This window comes from Parus major, chromosome 20 (assembly GCF_001522545.3).
Source record: "Parus major isolate Abel chromosome 20, Parus_major1.1, whole genome shotgun sequence".
In the NCBI taxonomy this organism is placed as follows: domain Eukaryota; kingdom Metazoa; phylum Chordata; class Aves; order Passeriformes; family Paridae; genus Parus; species Parus major.
Genome location: NC_031788.1, coordinates 7,427,132 through 7,454,138, shown reverse-complemented (window position 1 = coordinate 7,454,138; position 27,007 = coordinate 7,427,132). Strand labels below are relative to the sequence as shown.

General features: G+C 47.2%; 1 protein-coding gene across 6 annotated transcripts; it reads left to right on the top strand.

Moving 5' to 3' along the window:
* Positions 1-3,951: 3,951 nt before the first annotated feature.
* On the top strand, positions 3,952-26,681 carry CSNK2A1 (casein kinase 2 alpha 1). 6 transcript variants are annotated; one of them, XM_015647702.3, is made up of 14 exons: positions 3,952-4,074; positions 15,793-15,986; positions 16,999-17,110; positions 18,023-18,124; positions 18,541-18,591; positions 19,268-19,327; positions 19,957-20,040; positions 20,431-20,541; positions 21,366-21,467; positions 22,371-22,471; positions 23,183-23,331; positions 24,597-24,683; positions 25,327-25,479; positions 26,340-26,681. In XM_015647702.3, the coding sequence occupies exons 2-13, from the start codon at positions 15,886-15,888 to the stop codon at positions 25,440-25,442; spliced, it is 1,176 nt and encodes a 391-aa protein (XP_015503188.1). In that variant the 5' UTR covers positions 3,952-4,074; positions 15,793-15,885; the 3' UTR covers positions 25,443-25,479; positions 26,340-26,681. The 6 variants fall into 6 exon arrangements, with proteins under 6 accessions (XP_015503188.1, XP_018864253.1, XP_033374964.1 ...); XM_033519071.1 differs by lacking the exons at positions 3,952-4,074; positions 26,340-26,681 and adding exons at positions 11,969-11,985; positions 13,364-13,469 and having other exon boundaries at positions 25,327-25,442; XM_015647701.3 differs by having other exon boundaries at positions 4,063-4,074; positions 25,327-26,675.
* The last annotated feature ends 326 nt before the right edge of the window (positions 26,682-27,007 follow it).

The window sequence follows — 27,007 nt, the reverse complement described above, 5'->3', positions numbered from 1 at the left end:
TGGCTGCTTTCTCTGAGACAGGAAGGTGTCCCCGAGTCTCAGGAAGGAAAAACACTCAGTGCTGAACCCACAAAGACCGTCTCCGAGGGGCCAGGGCTGGAGAGGCTCCAGGCCTGACATCACCTGGGAACTGGAACCAGAACCGCAGCTGCACTCCGCGCCTGGTATTTTTATTTTTTTTTAACTTGTGTTTTTAAACTTTCTTTTTATAGATTTTTATTTTTTTTATTTTTTTTTTCTTCTTTCCCTTCTCCATTCCCCTCCCAAATATTTCAGCCTCCCCGCAGGCTGACCAGCCAGGCTGGAATGCAGCAGGGCTGCACCCGCGGGTGCTGGGAGCTGCTGATGGGATGGATGAGGCTGGGTCTGGCCAGGCAGGAGCTGCTGGAGCTGTGGGCAGGGGGTCAGGCTGGGGCTCAACCCCAGTGACAGGGGGCCAGGACCTGGTAGCCCCTGGTACTGCTGTGCACCAGGGCTGCTGGAAAGGGATCCATGGTCACACAGGGACACAGGAGGGTCTGTCTGGCCATGGGGTGTGGGAGGACAGAGGGCAGAGAGGTCAGGCAGAGCCTGCAGTCTGTGGGCAGCGCTGCTTTCCCAACCCACCACCCCCAGGATGGGGCTGTGGAGTCAAACCGTGTCTGAGTCTGAGTCAGCGGAACAAGAGGAGCCAGACAGGGATAGAGGACACAAAGACAGATTTTGGGCCTAGGATCCATCCCTACTCATTCTTTGTCCTTTGGGTGCTGCCTGACCCTCCCTCGGCTTCCTCCAGAAAGAAGGCTTATGATAAAGACCCCAGTGTATCCTGGAGCAGAGCTCAGTTGCTTGTTGCCTGGGGAATCCTCCCTGTGACAGTGACAGCCATCAACAGAGTGTCACAGGTCACTCCAAGCCTGGGGGTGAAGGACTGGGAAGGGGCCCCCAAGGTCTAGATGGCACTGAGTATGGACAGGGTGACACCCTGCTGCCCAGGGCAGGGTGGAGAGAAGGATCAGGGAGGAATGGGGAGTCAGGGATGGGATGGGATGGGACGAGCAGACCAAAGGGCAGCACGATGGTCCTCCAGGTTGGAGTGCTGGGGAGCCCCTGACTCCCCAGTCCAGCAGACCCAGACTATACTGACCCTCCAGCATTCTGCCATGTTCCCTGAGGAAGAAAACAGGCAAAGGGTCTGCCTGAGACCCCTAAGACACCTGCCAGACCCTCACCATCACAAGGGATGCACAGAAAGAATGCCCCAAGCTCCCACATATCCATGGGGTGCAGTGGACACTGCTGCAGGGCTGCCACCACCCCACCATGCACCGGACCCCTCAGAGCCATTCGCCCTGCTGGGACCTCGTGCCAGCTGCAGTCCCTGGGGACACAGGCCCCACAGCAGGGACAGGGTGTGAGGCCGTGGCGCGGGGTGAACGCCAGGTTAATCTCCCGCTGGAGCTTCCCTCTGCAAACAATAAGACAATGCCCGGCCGGGGCCGCCTGCGTAACCAGCGGCGCGGAGGGGAAGTTGTAATATTTGGATTTAGCCCTCAGTAAATTAAGGAAGAAAGAGGAAAAAGCGCTGGGGGTAATCAGAGCAGGGCTGGCCCCGTGCCCTGCCCCATGGCCAGTGGCCCTAGAGGCTCAGCTTAGCCTATGGACAGCAGCTGAGCAGGGCCAGCAGCTCTGAGTCAGTGAGGCTGGGCATGGCTGGGACAGGGATACACCTCTGAAGGCCAGGCAGAGGACAGACATGTCCCAACCATGGGGACAGCAGCCTGGAGGGTCAAGGCTTGGATACCCAGCAGGGCTGTGGGCAAACATCTCCAGCCACATCAGAAAAAAGGGATCTGGGCCAGGAGGTTATTTTAATCCAAACCTCTTCATGGGAAATAAAATCCTGTTTCTGCAGCTGGGGTGGCTGGGCAGGAGAGGGCCCAGGGGGTCATCGCCTTTAGCTGGCAGTGGGTAGCAGGGAATGACAAAGGAGGGGGCTGTCCCAGGATGTCTCTATTGCACAGCCCCTTTCCCAGCATAAGCCCTGCAGTGGTGCTGGCTCCCTGGGATCCCACGGCAGGGCCCACACTTAATCAAACAGGTGCTGTGGTTGGAGAAGGGGCTCTGAGAGGGGACGGGAAAAGGTCTCAATGCAGGGGATTCCTGCAGATGCTCAGGGCAGGAACAGTGCTGCAGGGCTGCTCCAAAACATGGCCTTCCCCCACACCAGCAGCCCCACTCATGCAGGGATGCCCTTGACTGCCCTGGCCCCAATGGGGTGAACAGGGCAGGCATACCCCAGGGAGCAGGTTTGGGGGGGGGGGGGAAGGGCTGGACCCCACCCTGCAGGGTCTGAACTGAGGTCTTGGGAGGGGCTCCATCCCCTCCATGCCCTGGGAAGACACTTCCCCCACTTGATGCTCCAGGGTGGTGTGGGCAGCGGGGCTGGCAGGAGAGCTGGGGCAGGTGGGGGAGAGGTGACCAGCGGCCAGCACGGGAAGGCCTTCGGCACCGTGCCTCCGCCGGGAGCCCATTTCCCCACAACAGGGGCCGTTATCAGCGGCAAATCCTCAGAGTGGTCCCAGGGGGGACCTCCAGCCCTTCCCCTCCACCTACCCCACCGCTCTCCCGCTCCGGCCCACGTCAATGCCGCCGCGAAGGTGTCGGAACAATCGCCTGACAAAGAGCTATTTTTAGGGGCCGGGGCTTGGAGCGAGGATACGGCCCGGCTGCTGACAATGGGGGGAAGGGGGCTGGGCTTCCCCCGTGACCACTCGGCAGCAGAAGGACCTGTAAGATTTCCTCGATGACCCAGGCCCTTACAATACAAGGAAAGCGCGAGAGGGAGATACCCCCGCCAGGACGAGCTGCTCCTTTACCTAATGGGAGTGACCGGGGGTGAGGGGCTGCGAGCTTTGGGCCAGCGGCCTCCCCTGGGGGAGACTCCCACACCAGGAGGGAAATGGGGTGAAGCCTGGCCGTGCTCAGCTTTCCATGAGGCCGGGGTGGGGGGGGGCAGGCTGGCTCCTTTCTGAAAGGCATGGGGAGATGTGTGTGTGGGGGTCAAAGGGGCGCAGACATAGCTCAGCACAACCCCCTCCCCGCCAGGCTGGCTCACAGCTCAAGCCAGAGCCTGGACATGGTGGGAGGACGGCAACCAACCCAGAGATGCCTATCCCCAGCTAGTCCTGGTCTGAGTGTGCCATGAGCCCAGGATCCTGCGTGTGCTCAGGCTCAACCTGGATGCCTTTCTTCCCGCCTCAGCTCAACCTGCACCAAATGGGTCAGTAGACCATCCACTCTGGCCAGTCCTTTGGGGGAAAAGTGATGTCCTGGGCTGCACGGCAAGAAATTGGGCTAAAAAGATGAAAGAGAGAGAGAGAGAGAGAGAGAGAGAGAAGGTCATGGGGCGCAGGAATAGGTGAAGGCTTGGCCTGGTTGCTGGCCCGGCTGCCGGCTCAGCAGAGGGATATATCCCTTCCATGAACAGCACCCAAGACCCCTCATGCCGAGCGCGACCCCACCACTCTGCGGCGGCCCCGGGGTCTGGGAGGCCCGGGGCAGGGCCGGTAAAGGGCTGATAGAAGGGCCAGAGAAGGTCCGAAGAACGGCGGGGACAGGGCTGTGGAAGGGCCAGGACAGGACGGTGGAAGGGCCGAGGGAAGGGCCAGAGAGGCGCCGGTACCGGGGCACCTCCGCATGCCGCAGTCGCCCCCTGGCGGCGGGTCCCGCTCACAGCCTCACAGAGCGGCTGGGCCCAAGCGGCCACCGCTCCCGGTCGGGCCTCCCGCAGGTGCCGCGGAGGCCGACACGAACCCCGCCACCTTCCCGCGGTTCACGGGGACACACCTGGACACGGAGCGGGAGCAAGCCCCCGTCCCCGCCACCGCCGCCACCATCATGAACTACAACCCCCAAACCCCCCCGCGGCGAGCTCCACCCTTCTCTGCGCACGCCTCCGCGGCGCGTGGCGGGGCTCGCGCGGTTTCCGTTTCCGGCGCGCCTCGCTCTGGTCCCTGCGGCGGCGGCCGAGCCTTGTGCCTCCGCCATATTGTCTGTGTGCGGCGGCGGTGGCGGCGGTAGCGGCCGCGCCAGGTACCGGCGGCTCCGGCGCCCACGCGGGGCCCCGCGGCGGTGGCGGGCGGAGCGGGCGGCGGGGAGGAGGCGCCGCTGCGCCTCCTGAGCTCCTCCGCCCCCCCCGCAGCGGGCGCGGTGTGGGCCGGGGGGCCGCGGCTGCCCCTCAGGAGAGTGGGGCCGCGGCGGCGCTGAGGGGGAACGGGCAGAGCGGGCGGGTCCGGTGCGGCAGGAAGGGCACGGCCCGCCGCCTGCTGCCCTTGAAGGGGCTCCGAGTCCCCGGGGGGAGCGGGCAGGGGCTGCGAAGGGGCCGCCCCGCTGCCCCCAGCCCGGTGCGGGGCCGCCCTCGGCCGCGCAGGAAGGGCAGGGCCCCGCGGAACGGGAGCCGTCCCCTCCCCCAGCTCTCCTAGCTCGCACGTTCGGGCCGTGTAGGTGTTATTTACCTAAATTGCTCGATCTTGCCTCTTCCCCACCCTGCCCGGAGAAGCGGGGAGATGCGGAGGGGCATAGAAAGGCTTGTTGGTGCTCGTTTCCACCCCCGGCTGCGCAGGGACTCCGTTCTGGGCCTTTCTGGGTGGAGGGGAAGGTCGTTCTCACGGCTTTCCACATCAGTCTGTGGAAGCAGTGGTGGTCAGTCTTGCTCCTGCTGTAATTTAGTTAATTGTGCCTTGGGACCGAGAGTAGTGTAGCTGTTGGTAAAATGTGGTTTGTAAAAGAGGGGTCAGATAAGATGATGGAACCCCATGTGTGTCATATCACTTAATTCTTTCTTACTGAGGGCTTTGGGTAAAACCAATAAAGTTTGGATTGTGAATATTCAAGCGAAGTGGAGGGGTAAGCACTGATCTGTGATCTCTGGTAATCAGTTGCAGGACCTGGGGCAATGACATGGAGCTGTTTGCAGGTGGTTTAGGTTAGATATTAGGAAAAGGTTTTGTCTCCTAGAGGGTGGATGGAGACTGAAACAGGCTCCCCAGGGCAGTAGTAACAGCCCCAAGCCTGACAGTTCAAGGAGCATTTGGACAGTGTTCTCAGGCACAAGGTGGGATTGCTGGGGTGTCCTGTACAGGGTCAGGAGTTGGAGCTGATATTCTTTGTGGGTCACTTCCAGCCCAGGTACCCCTTAGAGGGGTCTCCGATTATTTGAGATTTGTGCTGCTCAAACCTGACCCTGGGCTGGGGCCTTGGGGAGTTGCTCTTGCACTGACCCTCGGTGCCAGGCTTTGAAACTGGCCATGTGTTTCTTAAGAGGGCTGTGCCATGTGCTCACCTGGCTCCTCATGGAAGCTCAATCCTGGGTGCACTCCACAAATGGGTTGGGAAGAGCACCTGCCGGGGGGGAATCGGCACAGTGGCAGCTGTTCAGAGGGAAAGCAAGTGGACACCCAGCATTTCTGCTTGGGGCTGGGAGTGATTTCTTTGTTCTTTGAACATGCTCTCTTTTCTGAAACAGAATTGCTCAAATTATTCAGACTCAGAGTTGGGGCTTGTGCCATCCTGCAAGCCGACTGGGGTGTTGGATGTGAATCCAGGGTGGATTCTGGGTGTACCATCAGCTGGGGCAGAGGAATCACTCATCCTGTGGTTGCTGGTTTTGGTGTGATGTAGAAAAGGGCAAAGTTTCTGCTAGGAGACAGCTTAGGAAGACTCAAGGCAAAATTTGAGGAAAGTGTGAAGCTTTATCAGTTCCTTAATTAGCCCTAAAACTAGGATTAGGGTAATGTTCCAGTTCCTACACAGCACATACTCTGTATAGACAAACACAGGGTCTGCAACTGGAAGATGAAAACTGGAATTGGGATGTCCTATCCCCGGTACAGGGCAGGCAGTGCTCTGCACTCAGAAGACCTGCCTGTGCTTTGTGTCTGGAATCCCTGTTCTCTTTGGATGACTGCAGGCAGGGAAGGGCTTACTGTAAGGTCCAGACCTTTCCCTGAGTGTGGAGAATGTACATCTTTGGTGATAGGCAGTGATCCTTTCCTTGCATCTTGCCAGTGGGGAGAAATATCCATTATTTCACCTTCCCTTAGTGATTTATGTCAATGCCTGGTAACATAATTTCTATTGTTAGTGAAATTTGCTGTCTTCTTGTTCCCAGTGTGTGTGGTGGTAGAGTTGGGTGTTCATGTCCTGCACTCAGATCAGAGAGTCTGGCCAGTCAGCTGCTGCCTATGGGGAGTTAAAACAAGGTTGAGGAAGGGAACATAGTCTTGGCTTTGGCTGCAGCAAAGAAGCAAAAAATCACACAGGTGAAGACCTGGTGATGTGCCTCAGTGAGGGAATGAGGCACAGAGCATGGACAAATGTGGTGAGGAGTAGATGTTGGAGGAGAAAGCAGACACGTCCAAGTGGGAGGTTCAGAACAGGTTTTCTGGGTTTGTCAGGGCTCATGGGTTTGTAGATTGAGGGAAAGTGAGTTGGATGTTGGGAATATCGCTCTTTGGAAAAGTGATAATAAAATTGGCAGTAGGTTCTAACAAATGTGGAGGAAATGGGATCATAGAATGTTGCATGACATTAAGCATGTTGAGATTTGTGCTCGGGGAGTTAGTGGTACCAGTTTGCTTGAACAAAGCTGGTGAGATGTGAGAATGAACATGAAAACCTGGGACTGAGGATTGACATGGTAAAATACCATTTCCTGAAGGTGACACGTGGAAAGATTTAGTGTTTGATATTTGGGGTATTTTCAAGTAATTCAGATTAGGTTCATCAGCATGGAATGCGTTTGGAGTAGGAATCTGGGGGTATATAGGATGTTGAAAGGTGGTTCTAGATTTGTGTAGTTGTAGAGAAAGAAACTATCCTCTGTTGAAAGGGACATGTACCCAACTTTTCCCAATTTTATTAAATGGTCGTTGTCCTTATACTTCCATTTCGGTTCTTCTCCATTTTCTCTGTACAGAGCTAATTTTCTCTTTGTCTTTCCTTGTGTCCTCTGAGAGGAATAAGGGAAGGGAAGACAGGAGAAGCAAATGGGTGACATTGTGGTGGTGTGATTAATTTTGTGTCACATTTCTGAAGAGGCAGGGATTTATTTCTGGGTTACCAGACCTATCACCTCCACTGTTCCTCCATTATGGAACTGCTTACATTAAGATATCTGTTTTAGAAACTCTGTGCATGAAATTGTTGAAATCTTGGATCTTATTGTCCCATAAGGGTCTTGAGAGTAAAAAAAAAAAAACAAAACAAGATTTTAAGATCAGGAAAGACTGCTTTGACTTAGTCTGGTTACAAACATTTGTTGCAATATAGCTCTTGGATAAATTTTCTGAGCTTGGATATCTCTTTCCAGGGGCTTCCAAGAGCTGACTTCCCTGGAATTTACAGAATGTAATTGGAGAAAGGGAGTTCTCCTTTGAACCTGAAAAAACTGCTTGGAAGAGGAGGCTGCAGCTTTTTGAGCTGGTGTTAGTGCTGTTTCTGTATGTAGAGTGTTTTTCCAAGCTGGTTTTTGGCCCCTTTTGCCATCAAGGTGCCAAACTTACATATTAGTAGGAAGGATTGATGAGAAGTGGGATTGTTGATGTGGTAATGGGATCAGTGTTTCATGGATATTTTCTGGTTAGGAGTCCAGTAGAGAAACAGTGACCTAAGCCTGGCACAACTCTTACCTGCTCCTGTGCTCACACTGTTCTGGACAAATGATTTTATTACCCATTTCATGCTGCTGCTTTGGGAGGCTGAAGAGCAGAAGGGAAGCTTGGAGTTCTTTGTGGACTTGGTACCACCACAGACTCACATTTGGAAGGTTACAACTTGAATAATTTTAATTTTCCACAGAGTTTAGTTCTGAGATTTAGGTTATGTCCTCCTTACTGAGTTCTATTTTTTAATTAATATTACCATTTATAGGGAGGTGGTTTCTAAAGCAGGCTGTCCAGCTCCTGCCTGTGTAATGGCTGCATCATATTATGGCAATTTATTTCATGTGAGTGGTGAATAAAATGTGTGCTAGATGGAAAACAATTTTGAGTCAAGGCAAGAGTTTGGCTGCAGGTTTCCCATTGGATAGTCTTCAGTGTTAACAGCAGACCTAGAAAATTGAAGTTACTCACTCTGTTTTTGTAGAGAAGTAGGCTTTGCCCTTGCACCTTCTGGAACAACCAAAGGCTAAATTAGTCCTCTTTTAATTAAGCCAAGTGCAGGGAGAATCCAGCGTGCTAATACAGAATTACATGCCAGAACTTGCTTTCCCTGGGTGGGAAAGGTCTTTCTGTGGTGGGAAGAAGTGGCCCCAAATCCTTTTGTGTGTCCAGGGAGCCAAAAAGGTGCCTCTCCCTGTTGCTACCAAAGCCTTTGGAGAAGGCGTTTTCTCAGAGCATATTTGCACATGTGCGTGTGAGTTGTCAGAAAGTCTTTATTTTTAGTGTTCAGAAAATGGATGAGCGTGGACGCGCACAACAAATTAATTTTCAGTCTAGAAAAGCAAGAGCTCCTGCAGTGTTCCTTCTCCTGCAGCCTTTGTCACAGGTTTTTCTGTCTCTTACCAGTGTGCTGCTGAATTCCAGCCTTTCTTCCATGTTTGGTTGTACTCCAGGAGGAAGAAGAAGGCTTTTTGCTCACTGTGCAGCATCTAGATTAATTTCAATTGAGCTTACAAATTAAGTTACAAGTTTTGGCACAGTGGCTTTACTGGGGGCTTGTAAGGTGTGGAGGAGAGTGCTGATTGCTGGAGTTTAATAGCTGTTTTTTTCAATTTGATTCTTGGAATGGTGGTAGCTAGTTTCATCTTGTGTTAATAATGATAAATTTTTAGAGAGTTATGTCAGAACTTCACTTGCTGGCAGGAGTTTGCATTGTGTGTCTCTTGCTGAGCCTGCTCAGTGTTGGCTGAGTGATGGAGATGGTTTGTGGTGCATTGCCTGTTCCATGGAACAGCTGATCACAGGGATTTCCTGAAGAAACAGTTACAGGCAATGTCCTCTGGTTTATCTTTTGGCTCTGGTAATGGTTTCTGCCTCTAGGAGTTGCATGATCAGATCATTTAAAACTCTATAACTCTTAAAGATGGTTGGTACAGGTCAGTTTTCTCAGTTCTGCCTAAATCCCACTCTGTATGTGAACTATAGGAGTCAAATCAGCAGAGTGATTGCCCTGGCAGTACTCTGTGCCTACTAATTAATGAGGAAAACAACTGTGTCACTTAGCAGCAATTAGGGAGGTAGAACTTTCCAGAGGATGCTGCCAGTGGAGCCTGATGTCAGCTGTGAAGAGCCTGTAGTGCTGCTGAAACATTCACCTTTGTGAGCCTCCAGGAAGAGTTCCCTGATGTTGCTGGGGTCTCAGAAACTGTAATTTTGGTAACTGGAATAGTGTGCAAAGCTCCAGCAGTAGGAGATTTAGTTTTGTTAGTGCTCTTGGAAGGAAAAGGAACTGCTTCCTGTTGAAGTATTGCTTTGGCTTTAGGGCAGACCTAAAGGGATATTCCTCCAAAGAAAATCCCCCCGCCTTTCCTGCACTCCCTGCTCAGCCTGAACTGTCAGTTTGGAGAAGAGGTGCAAGAAGAGTTTTGTCGTTGGTTTCTGTTTGGTGTGTGTGTACAGGCAGGTTAGTTTGGCAGTGCCTGGTTATATTGCAACCATTTTTATCGGATTGTGTCAGGAGTCCTTGGCACTGGCAGTGAGGATATCCGCTGGGTTTATGCAAGGCTGGGAGTGGTGGCAGGAGAAGCTGCAGGCATGGGAAAGAGGCAGAGCCTGTGCTCGGATGCTGCGGCTTGGGTGTATTGCTGATATGGCTGCCCCCTGCATCTACATGGCCTCTTCCAAGGTCAGCTTTGGGGTCTTTGTGTTTTGGGGCCTTTCCCTTTGCTCCATGTGCTGTTGACTGTCTTAGGTCTGAAAATAATAGTGTTCATGACCTTGGGAAATTGTTCTGCATAGAATCCCTTAGGAGATGTAGTGAGCGGCATTCCTGTCACTGGTGCTGGAGGTGATCACAGTGTTCTGCTCCAGGTCCATGTGCTGTTGCCAGCACTGATGTTTGGCAAAGGACAGGTGTCCAACAGGGCTGAGATGCTGGGGACCCATAGAGGGTTCATGTGAACTGCTATAATTCAGCTGTTACAGATCTGAACAAAAAGAAAGACAGAGCATGACAGACCTTCTTCCAGGAGAGCGTGTGGCACCAGAACCACTGCCGGGGCATCCTGGAGGGTGACAGACATGTTAGACACTGCTTTCCGAGTTGGGAAAGTGGGACAGTGAAGTTTTCCCCAAGACTGTGAAGAGTATCATAAAACATGGAGTTACAGTAGAACCATTCCTGTGACTTCCATAGAGATTGTGGTCCTCATTACAGAGGGTGACTTCTTCATTGGCAGGAATCGTGAGGAATTCAGAGAGGAATCAGTGGAGCTGATGTAGGAAGAGCCAATCTAAATTTAGGATGTTTCTAGTGCAGAATTACTCCAAGATGTTTCTTCCAGTATAACTAAATCTGTCAACTGCTCTCCCTACAAACTGGCCATGTCTTGTTTTGAATTAATCACAACAGTTCACGTTTCTTTTTTAAGGGTCATTGTTGAGGTCATTACATATCCTTTGTTATTTCTCTACAGTTGGACAAAATCAGCTATTTAAAAGAAATGTGGAAAATAATTTTGGTGGAAAATGCAGTTAAAGCAGACTGTGCTGTTCCAAAACAATACCCAGAGAAAAGTTTTACTTCAAATCTAAGCTTTTTTTTTTTAACTCAAATTTTTAAATCTCCTTTTCTGTTGATGCTGTCCCTTTAGTAGGTAAATGATCTTCAGGAAAGGATGTAAAATGTCAATTTTGTTAATCCAGGCTTGTTTCTATTTTAGCTGTAAAATCATAGAAAAATATAGGTTGCAGGGGACTTCTGGAGGTCATTTGTTCCATACTTGTATTGCTGAAGATCATCATGAGAACACACAAATCAGGTTTCTTTTTTGAGATAGAGCATGTTTTTTTAATAAAGTTGATTACTATGATTTCTTTTAAAAGTAAGCTGGGTGTTGATTGATGTTGACTGCCAGCAGGCAGTACTATAATATTTAGGCATGTCTTGATTTTTTAATTTCAGTATTTCTCCAGAATTAGATATTCTCTTAATTCTGAAGGAGCAAATGTGCTTTTCTGGGAGGATTACAGGGCTATATGAGCTATATGAAGGAAATAATCAGCAATTTTATCTGATAATTGTAATTCTTGCTCACCCTACCAAATCACATTTTACAGTCATGATTTTAGAGGCTGGGTTGAAGCTCTCTGCTATGAAAGGTAACATCTTGCTTGCAGTTGTAGATGAAAGAAGGGGAATAACCTTTTGATTCCAGACTCTGCACTGTAATTCTGCTCTTCTCCACTGACAGAGCTTTTCTTCTCTCACAACAAACCCGCTGCTGTCTCAGCCTGTTTACAGTCTTAGGCTGGCACAATCGCCACTGTAATGAGCTTACGTGGGGAAAGTAGAAGTGAGAGGAAAGTCTCTAGACCTGTTTGGCCGATCTGTCCACCTTGCTTTCTCCTGGAGAGGAAGGTGAGCTTGTCTGGGATTCATAAATCTACGGAAATGTTTTCTTGGCTCTTCGAGTTCAGCTTGCTGCAGTTCAGGGCCTGTTTTACTCCTTTGGGACTGCTGTGGGCTCGCTGAAGCTGAGTTCAGGTGGGTCATCAGGAATAACCAGGTTTATGTGGTGTTGAACAAGGTTTTCTAGGTTCACTCCACTCTATCTGGATGAACTTGGATCTTCCTGGCAATGTACTGTTCACATTGAGGGCAAGGCATGCTGTTAGCAGCAATCCACAGGGAAGCCAGTGTCAAGCGGTGTTTGTGTTCTTGGGTACATTATTTATACTCCAAGCCTTATCCACAAAGGTCATCACTTGGATAGCACTTGCAAGTTCCTTGGGACACCAGTCTTCTGGGAAGCTCTTGGCTTTCAGCTCACTGGGAGCCTGTGTAAGTGCTGCATCATACTGGGGCAATTTTGTAGATTTTAAGTTGAGAGAGGTTCCGTGCCAAGAACATTTCCATTTAAAAGGAGAAAAAAAATCATTCCAGTATCTCAGTTATTCTGGACTAAAAAAAAGGCAAATTTTACTAGAGGTGAAGTAGGTGTGTTTCTCAGAAACTAATCTGCATGGATTTCTTAGCTGCATTTTGTTGCTGCTTGCTCTAAGTGCCTGCATCCGGAAGGACAGGGTGTAGGAAATTCCTGTACTAATTGGAGTAGGTGCTGAAGTATGGATCCTTCACAAAATATCCAATTCCCTGTGAGGGTATGGTTGCCTTTAGAATTGGAGTGTATTGTAAGGATGATGGAATCCCTTTTTAAAAATGAGGGGGTTTGCAACTGGATTAGATTAAAATGTTTTAAAAATCAAAGAGAACATTGAGAGGCTTTTTACCATTTTATTGAACTTTAGACGCAAAATGTCTGAGCTTGCCAAGCTGCTCAGACAACAGGCTACTGTTAGAAGAATTCAAACTTTTAAGAACTGATCTTTTTTAATTAGTAGGCCTTCCAATTAAAAAATTCCTATATGGTGGCAGCACAATTGTTTGTCTCTGGGTTGGGGCTCTGGGCACTCCTGTGGAGTCTGTCAGTAGGACAGGAGCTGTGTTTGGCTCTTTTCTTGTGTGGGATGAGCAGGGTTCCTCTTGATAAGGCTGCTGTGTAAGAAATCAGCTAATTATCAGTTTGCTAATACTCCAACGGCATTTTTTAGGACAGGCCTGTGTGGGAAAAGCCAACAGTGAAACTTTGGCACAGTGTTCCTTTGCTGTAGCTGTCATGTGAGCCTTTTTGGGTGATATCTGTCCAAGGGGTGTCACCACAGGGGCTGAATGAGAAGCCCTGCTCTGTGTCCTTGCACAGGCAGGCCTTGGCAGTGAACAGCATGTCAGACTGTGGTTCTGAGCTTTGTCTTCTCTCTGTGACCTCTGGTACACTGCCTAAGAGCTCATGGTTGTTTCCTTGCTAAACACTTCTCTACCAGAGAAATTAAAATTTTAATGTAGTTTCTGGAGATGCTCAAGGCTACACTGGACCCTGATCTCACTGCATCTATTTTGATTAGATGATGTTGAGCAGACTCTCACAATATAAATTATTTTGTGATTCTGTCATTAATGCAGAAATTAAATTACAACATTCTGTTTGGATTCTGCAGAAATAGGACTCATCTTTTATAACAAGCTCAGGCACTTCTCTAGATGCAATCACTGCTCATACTGTAGATTTTTCTGCTTTAAAACTGCAGGCTCAACTGACGCTTGCATGTCAACACCTGTCCCCATTATCTGTCCTTATTTGTGTCATTCCCTTCTGCCAAAGAGCTTGGATCCACTGCAAAATAATCCCCCTCCAGGGGCACTGAAGGCAAAAATCTATACAAATTCCTTGGCAGTTTTGAGCAGAGAGTGAGCAGCTTTCAGGCAGGGTAAGTTTGTGTATGTCTGTAACTCTGTTTGCTTTAAAATTAAGTTATCTGTGCAGACTCTCTCCCCTTCCTGTGTAAGGAACAGTAGACAATAATACCTACCCTCGTAAATAGACATTGTGTGCCATTCTTAGAAGCTGCAGTTGATGATTTCCTGAAAAAGCCCTTCTCTGAGCAGCCTCTTACAATGTGCTGCTTGAGCTAGGCTAGAGCTACGTGACAAAAAATAGCCACTGTGAAATTTGATCTATCTTTAGATAATGTGATTGATTTTACTTTTTTTTGTGCTGAAACCAATCTTGCTAAGCTGGGTGAGGGGAGCAATCATGTGTGCTTTATTTATACTGGGTTGTGCTTAAAAATTAAAATTGCTAAGTCATCTGAGACATGTATAAGTTCAGTTAATTCCTTCACAAGGAGTATTGGGCAGAGGAAATGGGCCAGTGCATCTCCTGACAGAAGCACAGGAAGTGAGGAAAAACAAAAACACAGTGATTGAACTTTGAAATCTAATAAATTTCACTGTACAAAACTGTTCTAGTAAACTTGCATGCTCTAGTAATGCCTGGGGACATCTAATTTCTAAGTGTCTGAGTCATGCCACATAAATGCTTTGAGGTCTTAGATGATTGCTGCCTCATCTTCTGAAATTGTATTTTGTGAGAGGACTAGCATTTTGTCCAGGAATAGACTTACTGTATTTTTAGGAATGCTTCATATTCTTCCATTAGCTGGACACACTGCTGAAGTGTCCCATCCTTTTATTGGTCTAAGGCCTCAGTCACCCTTCCATTGTGGACTTTAGGATAGTGCTGTGTCCCTGTTTAACCTTGGGACTGGATTAGTGCAACCCTGTCTACCTGAAGCTGCCACCACCATCATTTGTGTGTTAGTAGGTCAAAAAAATGACACAGTGCTGAGCTGTGTCCCACCTAAGGAGGCTTTGTCCATGTCAGAGACATGCACTTCTGCCTCTGGAAGCAGGACCAGCTGCTGGTCAGGTTGTGTGACACAGTGAAGGACATCAGACCTCTGTCCCCCAGGTCCTCCACCATCTTCACAGCCACTGGTTCTTGCTGGGTCCTCACAGGAGCTGAAGTGCTGCAGACTTCAAATGAACAACAATCTGCCTGTAGAGCAGGATTTTGCTTCTAGACTTTTCTTCTGGTGTGACATGTCCTAGTAGCTTAAGCTAACTGCTCCAAGCAGATTTCTAGGTGTTTCTCATTAATGTGAGATTAATGGGAATCTTACTTCCTTCTGCAGTCTGGCAGTTGCCCATTTTCTGTGAAGGGAAAAGATTGGCATAGCAAATAAGTATATTAGTTTAGATAACAGTGTTGCCCACTGTTTGAGCACATACACAGGGCTGTATGGCCCTGCCACATGCTGCTACACACCAAACAATGCTTTTCCCTGCTCCAGTATAGCTCCCTTTTCGCTAAGTTATTTTGAAAGCTGACAAGGGGATTCTTATATTTAAACATCTAAAAAGGTATTAACTTCCCCTTGTGAAAGATTAGAGAGATGTAAAAGCACCATATTTATCTTAGGTAGGACAATATTGTTACAAAACTGTAGTGAGTTGCTGCTGTCTTAAATATTCAATTCTGGGTGGTAAAATATTCAGACATACAGGATAAAAAAAGTGTTTGTCTCTTGACATACAGTACCTTCCTCTCAAGTGGTTTTGACCAGTCTCAATACTGATAAAACTTACCAGAAGCTTTGCAAAAATGGCATTGTAAGGAGGAAGGGTTGGAGGTACTTTGGACAAGCAGAATGCAAAGGAACATCTTCAGACCCTTCCAGCAGTGCTTTTCTTTCATGTTTGATTAAAGCATCATAATCCAACACAGATTCTGCTGTCTTTTGGACTGTCAGATTTAATGTTTTGTCTGTAGGAAGTTGTGACTAAATCTGGTTCCCATCCCAGCAGAATTGAATTTGTTACATTGGATGGCCCAAGACCTATGATGGGGGTGAGATTGCAGCCTGTGTCTGTTGCTTTCAGTCTGGAGTGGAAAGGAGGGGATTTGTCTGCAGATACAGAGCACATGGCATTCTTTCCTTTAGGAAAGTTACCTCTACAACCAGCAGTTGGAAACAGGGTGCTGAAAGTTACCAGGTCAGGAGGTTGGTTTGCTAGGGGCCGGTCCTGTGTGAGTGAGAGGAGACAAATGGCTTTCAAGCTCTCACAAGTTATCCCAGGCCTGTGGCTGAGCAGACTCCAACCTCTCCTTTGCAGCAGCTTTTAATGATTAACTTAAATACTTCTGAAGTACCTTGAGAATTTAACCTCTGGTTTATATTCTGTCTGCAGGTGGAGGAATCTGAGGCCTTTCTCCTCTGTCAGCACTGCAGACCAGGTCGCCTCTGATTTCACATCTCATTTCCGCCTGCCAAGCTGTCTGATATGTCGGGACCCGTGCCGAGCAGGGCCAGAGTTTACACGGATGTGAACACACACAGACCCCGGGAGTACTGGGACTATGAGTCGCATGTTGTTGAGTGGGGGTAAGTCTGGACTGCCTCTGGATGTCCCTGCACTGGGACCAATCCCTGTGGATCGTGTGTAATGATACTTGGGGAGTTCAGGCACCTGTGCTTTGTGAGGCTTTGTCACGCTTCTTGCCAGATGGCAAGGGAAAAGATCACAACTTCTCTTCAGAAAAATGTTTTTTAACCAAACACCTAAATTCTCAGTTGTGGAGGAACATTTATAGCAGCTTCCTTAAAAGTTTGAAGAATTTTTGCCAGGTAGTTGGGAAACACCCCCCTTTCAGAGGGAAGAAAATCAATTTCTGAAACAATCCAAACAGTCCTGAGTGCAGGGCTGAAAAGAAACAAAAAGACTTTCAAGCTGAAGTTGCTGCTGACTTGGATAAGTGAAGAGACTCCACAGACTTAAATAGGTACATGCTATTTTATGACTTGTTGCTTAGCTCTCTGAGTGCCTGGAAAAGACATGGCTGCTTCTCTTTGAAGGAAGGAGGTGTCTAAATTGAGCTCATGACTAAAGTGTCCCAGAATCAGACAGCAGTGGTGGCAACTTCATAGCTCTGCGTTCCAGCTGGGATACGGAGGGCCCAGACAGAATTCTGCCCTCAGCTGTGCAGTTCCCAGTTTCTGGAATGTACACAGTCGTCTGAGCATAAGTACTGCTTTGTGCCTAGACTGTTTTTAAACAACCTTGTACTTAGATTGTTGCCTTTATTTGCTTTGTTGAATTTTACCACCATTATACAAAGAAAAACAGAACTTCCAGATACAGAGAGAAGGGGCAGTTCAAGTTTGCTAATGCTGAAATGCATAGTTGGGTTCATAGTTTTGGCTTGAATCTGTCTCCAGCAAATGGAAGCTCCCTGTTTCTCTGCTAATTGTTAAATCATCCAGTTCAGGAGAGATAAGGCACTAGTTAATCCCCTTTGTCTGGGAAGTGATGCAGTGATTGAGTGTTAAGAAGCAGTTTATAAATTGTGATGGAAATGACTGAGCCCTTTGGAACTCTAACCTTTTCTCTCCACAGAAATCAAGATGACTACCAGCTAGTTCGAAAATTAGGCCGAGGCAAATACAGTGAAGTATTTGAAGCCATCAACATCACAAATAACGAAAAAGTAGTTGTTAAAATTCTCAAGGTGAGCTGGGGATTGGACAAAAGATAAAATCTGTCTTCAGGTGATCAGAAGGCCAGAAAGGGCTTTTTGATGTTCTAAAACTGAAATCCTTAAAGCCTGGCTTTGGAGTGTCACTCAGTGAAACAGGCCATTGTTTTAAGCCTCCTGATGTAAGTCCTGCACTTGGTTATTAAGACCTGTATGGAATTAGGCTCTGTCTTAAAGAAGCTCTGATATACACCACCTTTTTTACTTGGAGCTAAGCAACATTTCAGCAGCTGACTACAAAATTCTCAGCTTCTCTGAGTGCTGGTGTCCTGGCAGGCTATCATGGCCATGGCCTTCATTTAGTGACTCTCCAATAGCCCATGGATTTCTCATAGTTAAACACTTGCCATATGCCAGCTAAGGAGTCTTGGAATATCACAGAACTGTTAGGGTTGGAAAAGCTCTCAGAGATCAAGTCTAGCCAACACCTCAGCATTCATGTCCCCAGGTACCACATCTACAGCTTTTAAATCTATTCAAGGATGGTGCCCTCACCACTAGAGCAGCCTGTTCCAGGGCTTGACAACCCTTTCTGTGAAGAAATTTTTTCCTGATGCCTTTACCTCCCTGGCATGACTAGAGGCCATTTTCTCTTGGCCTATCAGATCATGCTTAGAGAGTTGTTTGGTTTTTTTTTTTTAATGCCATCTTCTGGCCTCTCCTTCACTTGGAATTATTGTCTGTAACTGTCAAGGTTGTATGGGTAGAAAGGAGACAGCAGATATTTGAGCTCTTACTGGTGTTATGCATACTCAGGTTAAATTGCAAAGTCTCCAATATATTTTGCTGATATGCAGTCATCTAGCTGTTGTCATCTGGGTGTAGAGCTATTAACCTCATTTTACTGCAGGGCTTTATCTTACACTTTGGGTTTTTATTCTTCAGCCTGTTAAAAAGAAGAAAATCAAGCGTGAAATCAAGATCTTAGAGAACTTGCGAGGCGGTCCCAATATAATCACCCTTGCAGATATAGTAAAAGATCCTGTGGTGAGTAAGGGAGGAATTCAAGGGTTACACTGGGGTTATGGGTGAAGTTGCTCTGTTTGATTTCAGCTCTGGCCTGGCTTTTTGTTTTCCCCTGCTCTTAAATCCTGCTTTTGAATTGACTGATCAGATCAGCTCTTAATCTGATAAACTTCTTTTAGAGAGCCCTTCCCCCAGAAGTCCTTCCAGCCCCTCACTCTGTGAGGAAGAGATACCAGTGAGCTGAGACAAGTTAATTCGCTCTGCAAACAGTGCTGCTGGAGGCTGTGGGCTTTGGCTCTTGTCCCTCTGTCTGAGGGGAATCATAAATATGTCCAAGGCAGAGGGGTTTTGTGCAGTTTTAGTGGAAAATTATTTCATTCATTATCCTTAATGGAAACATAACTTAACATGGCTGAACACTTCTTTTTCTGTTTCAGTCTCGAACACCTGCTCTGGTTTTTGAACATGTAAACAACACAGACTTTAAGGTACAGTGTGGGATATGACTTCTCTTTCTTTTTTTGTTTGAAAACCACTTGTACTGTCTTTCTGGGGAAGGAAAAGTACATAGTACAGGCATTTCCTTCCAGCATAGGAAATGCTTTTAAAGGTAAATGCAGTTGGATTGTAGTTGCAGACAGAAGTTTGTAATTAGCCTGTCATTACCATTTTGCCACAAAAGCTAGAAGATGAGGATGCAGATTCCAAGAGTTATTTAACCTTGGTAGCAAATGAATCTGTTACCTTGTGGCCCTGTCTTTTTGATCCATTTTGCTTTTATGTGTACAGCTATTTATTGGAACCACTTTAAATGTGGACAGCTCTTTTTGTGGCCTTCCATACTCCTGGAAATGGGGATTTAAATGTTTCTTTGTCCCTTCATGCTGGCTTGCCTCAGAAGAAGAATGGCTGTGCAATGCCATCCATCATGCTTGTGCTGGCTGGGTACAACCAGAGGGAGATAGTGACAGGAGCTAGGATGTGCTGTCTGAGCAGAGCTGGAAGTAAACTGTGTATGGGATTTGCAAAGGAAGAGGAACAGACTGATCAGAGTAACTTGGGAAACTTGAGCTATACCTTCAAATGGGTTTGGAGAATGCCAGCAGACCAGAACAGGGGATTTTTGGATGTTGAACACTGACATGATGTGTTTGTGTCCCACAGCAATTATACCAGACATTAACAGATTATGATATTCGATTCTACATGTATGAGATTTTGAAGGTAAGTTGGTATTTTGCTGTTTTGTTGGTTTATTTCTAGTATTTGCCCTCAGCTAATCCTGTAGAGATGGTTCTTATGTCACTGATGATAGTGACATCATATCACTAAGGGAAGGAAAGAGAGAGCTTATGGAAGAATTGGACAGGAAAATATTAAGTCAGTATCTGTTTTTCAGTCTTTTGGTACACTGAGATACCTTAAAATCCTAAATCAGGAGTACATGTAGCCTCTGAAAAAAGAAAACTGAGAGCTGTTACTGGCTGGGTTTGTGCTCTGGCATAATGTGAGTCAAATGTTTTCATCCATTCCTCTGAACTAAGTAATTTCTCCTTAGGACTCTGGAGAAAGGAGGCTTGTGTGATCATTAGTGCTTAGTAACTGTGCTCTTAGAGACTCTGAAATTACAGTTTTTATGAGGAAGCATGTGAAGTGCAGACACTTGTGTTGCTGGGACCTTCCTTTGAGAGGGGGCTCTAGAAGCATTTTCTGTGATCAGTGAATCTAGTCCAGGATCTAACACTGGACAGTCTTTTCATCTAGTTAGACTTGGTATGTGTGGAAATACTTTAGAGTGTGGTTGAACTTCAGACATTCTTGTGACTCCAGCATCTGTTTCCTTTCACCTGCAGGCTCTAGATTACTGCCATAGCATGGGAATCATGCACAGAGATGTCAAACCTCACAATGTCATGATTGACCATGAGCACAGAAAGGTAGTGTGGGTTGGCTGGGGGGCAGGGAGGGGTCCTGCTTTTCTCTTGGCAAACTGGGATCCTTTTTGGGTACTCCTGTGTAGTGCCAGAACTCTGAGAGGGACTCTCCTTTCATGGTGTGGAAAAATGTAAAATGAGAATCTTGTGCTGCTTTTTGAAGCTTTACTTGGTCACCTGTAACCTATGGGCAGGGTTGTAAGGAGAGATATTTTATTTAGACTGCTTGGTTATATGGGTTTGGGGAAAATATGTAACCAGACACTCTGATCAAATTAATTGAAAATGGAAGACTTATAAGTTAACTTCAAACTAAGTGCACCAGTGTCATTCAGACAGTGGAAAACTGGAGCATCCCTTGAGCCTTTTTTCTTTGTTTTCTACCATTTTTAGCTTAGACTAATAGACTGGGGTTTGGCTGAATTCTATCACCCCGGCCAGGAGTACAATGTCAGAGTGGCTTCCAGATATTTCAAAGGACCTGAACTTCTTGTAGATTATCAGGTAAGAATTACCAGGACTTCTTACTGACTTTTCTATGGAAAGTCACAGTGCCATTTCAAGGTAATAAACCCAAAATTCAGATGTCTAGAGAGTTGAAGCTAAAGACAGTCTGTTCCAAAATGTCTGGCAGAAAGCAGTGGCCATAAAGCCACTGAATGAAAGAAACTAATGAGTAGTCTCAGGACCCGAGGAAGAGCTGCAGAACTAGTGTTATGGATCTTGGAATACAAATGTTGAATATTTTTTTAGTAAGGCTGTGTTTGCAGTAAGGTACAGGAATGAAACAAAGCCCCTGTGGGAACAGCAAGTACTGCATGAACTTCTAAATTAAGCTATAAAAGCATCCCCTTATCTGATGGCAGTTTGCATTATGGAAATCACAATGTTCCTGGTGACTTTCAGACCATGCTGGTTCTGGAAAAAGGCACATCTTCACCTGCCAGTGGACCCTGGGGAGTCCACATCTTTTGTTGCTTGTTGCAATGCTTCCTTTCCCAACACACGTTTCTCAGTCGTTTGTAACATTGGAGACTGCAGTGAAAATAGAAGAAAGCTCTGATCTTTATTTAATATGCTGGCAAACAGGGATGGAATTAGGATACCTGCTGTCTTGCTAATTGCTGTATCCCAGTTTGAGTAACTGGAACACTGAGCTGAACAGTGGCTTAGGGATGAAGATATGTGAAGATAGTTCAGTTTGTTTCCAGCATGACATGGCTGTGTTCATACCACCTTGGCGGGGGGTGGGGTGGAACCCTGATAGTTTTGGAGGTCTGTTCTTCTTAATTCATTAGAAATTGAATTGTCCTTCTGGTTTTGTACAGATGTATGATTACAGTCTGGATATGTGGAGCTTGGGTTGCATGTTGGCTAGTATGATATTCCGAAAGGAGCCATTTTTCCATGGCCATGACAACTATGATCAGGTGAGAGCTGGTCATGTACAATGTCTGTTCTCTTAGCACCATGAAGGTTTCCTGCTTAGGCTTCTATGGAGTTATCCAGAGAATTTTTAAGCCTTTCTCTAATGGCTTCTTTGCTCAGTTTGAAGCCACATTCCTTTTCTCAAGTGTGCAAGATTATGTAACCAGTTAAATAGAAATGGATTTATAGAGCTTTGTACTTAAGAGCTCCTCAGTAGGTGTCTGGGAAAAGCTATAGAAATAGTTATATTAAGGCTGGTGTGTTCTAGTACATAGTTTGACTATTCCTGAGGTTATTTTATGTGGAAAGCCCTTGCCACTACTCACTCTTGCCCCACTCTGTATAGAAACTGTGATTTTGGTACAGGTTTATACAGATTCTGAAACCTTTGATGTGTTGCCTTTAGGCCAAAATTTTTATATTTAAACCTTTACCACATGCTCAGCATGTGACTGCCATGCAAATATTCTGGAACAGGGAACCTTCTGTTCTCAAATCTTTATTCTGGAGCTCTCTGGGGTGATGCTTCACCTTTCACATGCAAGATCCAGAGTTTCTGCTTTTTTGACCAGTTATTCTTGCCTTCCCCTCTGTTGGTTTTGAATATTTTCTTGCGGCTAAGGGAGGTAGTGTTGCAGGGTCTCAGGTTATAGAGATTTTAGGGTCTGTGGCTCCCCCCTGGCTGCCTTGGGGTACTGAGCTCCAGCTGTGAGTCAAGACATGTTTCCTGATGCCTGGGACTGTGTGGCTGGGGAAGCCAGAGACACAGGCTGACCCTGTGGCTTCTGATTCCTACTGCTGGGACCAGGTTCCAGCTCCCATGGGAATGTGCTGCTATATCTTCATGCAGGCTCTGGTATTACCATACCTGCACAGCAGTGACTTGTTTTTGTTTCTGTTCCCAGCTGGTGAGGATAGCCAAGGTGCTGGGGACAGAAGATCTGTATGACTACATTGACAAATACAACATTGAGCTGGATCCACGTTTCAATGACATCTTGGGCAGGTGAGCCAAGGTCTCTTTGGTAGACCCAGACATTTACAGCTTTGTCAACAGACCTTGAAATGAACAAAAATTTGTGGGAGAAATCAGAGCCAGAATTTTGAAGAACTGTCACTTTGTGCCTTTAGTCCCTTTTGCCAGTGCTTCTTGTAGTCCTTTATATGGAAATGGACCTGAGGAAAGATTTTTAAATGTCATCCAGGCAATAAAGGAACTACTGGAGCAGAAAGCATGAAGGGCAAATGCTCTCTTCAGTCTGGAGGAAAAAAAACAAAACTGTTTCTCAGCATTAGAGTGCAGAAAGTCAGGTGCTGCTAAAGATGGAATTTACATGGGTTTTTTTCCCCCTCATAGTGAGACTAAAATTAAAGGAGCTCATGTTGGGTGCATGAGAGATCAGCAGAACCTGCAATTTTAGGCCTATAATCCATTCTGAACATTGAGTCCTGCTGCTGTCTGGGGTTGTGGCAGGGCCATGCAGGGGCTGTGGTGGCCGAGGTGGCAGTGCTGGGGCTGTGACTGCTGTGCCACCACGTGGAGACACAGTGACACTGCTTCAGGTTCTGGAATGTCTCAGTCCCGCGGCTGCTGCACGGGACTGCTGAGGGAGCAGCCTCCCTAAGGGCTGGACATCTGTCACAGTTCTTGCTCCTTAAAGTGAGTTTTGACATCACTGTCCCCTGCCTGGCCTGATTTGGGTCTGTTTTCCTGCAGACACTCCCGTAAGCGATGGGAGCGCTTTGTCCACAGTGAGAACCAACATCTGGTGAGCCCAGAAGCTCTGGATTTCTTAGACAAGCTGCTGCGATACGATCACCAGTCACGACTCACAGCGAGAGAAGCCATGGAACATCCCTACTTCTGTAAGTATCATCTGCTGTCCTGAGAGTTCTGCCATGGGAAACCTCTGTTCCCATGGCTTGTGCACATGGGAACTGAGAATGGTAACAGTGATAGGCCTGGTCTCTGCAAGTGATTGTGCTGGAGCTGAGGCTGCTGGTCTCTGTGTGCTACCTCTACCAGCCAAGGAATCAGTGTTGGGTGCCCATGTTGGGCCCATGAATCAACAAGTAATATCAAGGAAGGTCACCTAAATCATGTGATTTGGCATTGCTTTCTGCAGGTGTGCATGGATTCCTGTGTTTGGATAAATCCAGAGAATTCTGGTTTCTTGATAAACAGGCGTTTTTAACTCCTGTTGCTAAATTGCTTAGCTACTGCTCCTTTCAGGTCTTGATTTTGCAAGCAAAAATGTAACTTTCAATAGTAAATGCTTTTAAATGGTTGCTTTTTTTCACAGATAATGATATCTAGCGGTTTGAAGCAGCTGCAACAGTGCATAATGTCAATATTTGCTCAGGTGGTTTGGTTTTGGGGGTATTTTTGCTGCTGCTGAAGGGACTCCCATAATTAACAGACTGTTGATCTGTGTTACACCTGTTGGAAAAATCCCAGGGAAATGTTTTGCAAGTTATGAGCATTTGTGAAGCCAATAGCTTGGAATGTGAGAGCTGGACAAACATTTGATTAACTTGTGTCCACAGAAAGATAAATGTAGTGCTGAGCTCAGCAAAGTTTGGAGTTCCCTTGTCTGACAGAGAAGGCCTGGGAGGCAGGAAGGGGTTGTCCCAGTTCAGGTGAGAGTATTATTTACATGCAGCTGAAGATACAGAGTTAGTCAGTTGTGATCATCTCATGGAAGACAAGTTCCTAGTGACACACCTGACAGCTCACAGAGATGTGTATAGAGACATGGCACATGACTGTAATTAGTGATAATCTTTCTGCTTGCTACACCCATATTCTGGGTTTGGCTTTCTGCAATTACACAGTTGCTTAGCACAGAAAGATCAACTTTGCCATAATATCCATCAGCTTTTCCTGTCACAGTCCTGCTGAACCCCAAATCAGATAATTTAGCTGACTTTCCCTGATATCACATGACCTTGGTACCTTCTTGAGTGCTTCCCACTGGAGTTGGTGGAAATGTCTGTATTTCAATAGATGATGGTTGATGTTATTTGACACAGGCAGAGAGAGGACTGGCTGAGCACAGAGACCACAGGCAGTCTGTATGCCTCAGCAGCTCTTGGCAACACAGCACTTACTGGTAGTGTGCTCTTCCTAGATCCCATTGTGAAAGACCAGGCTCGGATGGGCTCGTCCAACATGCCGGGTGGCAGCACTCCTGTCAGCAGTGCGAGCATGATGTCAGGTCAGTTCTGTCAACTCTTCGTGGTGCTTGGTGTGCTAAAGCAGTTGTACATGTGGGGTGGCTGGGAGGGAGAATTCAGCAGGCAGGGCAGTGTTGGATCATCTCCCAGGACTGGGGACAAGGGCAAGGAGAGCTGCAAAGTGGGTGGGAGAGTCTGATAAGTAAGGCCTTGGGCAGCCTGACCTGTTTTTCTGGTCTCATTTTAAGAAGTTCTTTGCAGTTGATTTTCGGGCAGCAGCTTGAAGGACAGTCCACTGGCACAGGCTGCCCAGAGAAGTTGTGGCTGTCAGATCCTTGGAATTATTTAAGGGCCAGGCTGAACAGGGCTTGGGGCAACCTGGTCTAGTGGAAGGTGTCCCTGCCCATGGCAAGGGGGTTGTATTATGAGGAGCTTTAAGGTTACCTTTTCAACTCAAACCAATCTGTGATCCTGACACATACCTGTCCATCAGTAACACTCAGGGGTGTGCAAATCTGTGCCCTTCCCAGAGCTGCAGAGAATAGTGACAGATCTTTAACCTCAGATTATTTTGGCAACTCTGAAAACAACTGACCTGCAAATCTCCCACTTGACTTCAGAAACTGTCCTGGATAGCAGTGTGCTGGTTTTACTCTAATTCCTGCTTACCTGTCTCTCTTCCAGGGATTTCTTCAGTGCCAACACCTTCGCCCCTTGGACCTCTAGCAGGCTCACCCGTCATCTCTGCCACCACCACCCTGGGGATGCCGGTTCCAGCTGCTGCGGGCGCCCAGCAGTAGTGATGGGCTCTGTCTCCTGCTGCCTGAGCTGAGTCAGGTGGGGAAGAGGTTTCCCCCTCCACCTCTCCTCAGGACGCAGCTCGTGCCTGGCAGGGGAAGGGAGGGGATGAACGCTTTGGAGACACCGTGTCTGAACTGTTGCTTGTGGATTTATAGTAGTTCAGTCATTATATACAAAATTATTATAGGCTGATTTTTCTTTTTTTACTTGAACTTTTCGTAACTCAGGGGATTCCCTGAAAATACCTACAGATGGAATACTTCTTGGACAGTTTTTCTTTTTCCCCCCCCACCCCTCCCAAAAAAAAAAACAAAAAAAAAAACAAAACAAAACAACAAAACAACTCTTCATGTAATAACAAAGATGAATCAACAGCATTTCCAAGCTCTTGCATCCTGCTGGAAATCTCTTCTCTTCATGTTCCCACCATTATTCCTCCACAAGCCTACACCTTGGAGGATTGTGCTGTTCTCCAGAGACTACCAAACCAAGTCTTCATGAGGCAGGGGAGGGGATTCTTAAAGTACCACTCACTTGAACCCCATGTCCTGCATATGTCCCAGCCAGGGTACACTGAGGAGACAATTCCAGTAGGGAGAGGTGGGATAAGCTTAAAAGGAGTAAGTGCAGATAGTGCCCAAAACCCTAATTGGATTGGATGTCTCCTTAGGAGTCAACCAGAATGCTAACTCACCCCTTGCATGTAATTTTAGTCTTTAAAATGAAGTTACTGATCCAGTTGGAGTCCTTAACACCTCCTGAGACAGGTGCTCCTGTAGAGTAAGCCCTGCTCTGATCAGCCCCTTTCTTGTGGAGGGTTCTTCCAGCCGTTGCTTGGCTTGGATCTCTGGAATTAGTTTGTTATTGGGTATATTGTTTTTAAATTGTTTCTATAGGTTTCGAGCTGGTGGCTACTTAAAGCTGGAAAAATCAGACTGCGCCAAGTCCGATCCCACATCTTCACCCACCATCCCCTCCCTCACGTGCCATGTGGTGAGAATACCAGTTACCTCACAGTCTTGTAAATATGCACTGAGAGGAAGGAGCGAGGAGACGTTAAACTGAAATGGTAGATCAGTAATTGTGGACAAATATTATCATTGACAACGGAAAAGCACCCTTGTTACAGCCCTGCTACCCCTTGCTGTGTATATATACTTTGTCCTTCATATGTGAAAGATCCAGTGTTGGAATTCTTTGGTGTAAATAAACATTTGGTTTTATTTATCGAGGTTAGATTTAAGTTCCCTGTGTAGAGGCCTCCCTGGGGTGGTCATACACTGACACAGGAGTGGTGACAGCCACATGTGCCCTGTGTGGGCCATGTCCCTGTCACACCCATGGGAAGCAGTGCAGAGAAGCCTTACACAGATGTCACAAGCCAAAGTACCTCCTGGGAGAAGGACCTTTTGCCATAACAAAAAACCCTCCTCTTCTGTCTCAGCCGTGATGGTGGGGAATTGAGATGATGAACCACTCCGTAGGTGTTTATGCTTGTTGTGCCACTCACTGGATTTCTGTGACTTGTTTTCAGTCACCTAGTGCTAGGGTGGCTCAGCTGGTG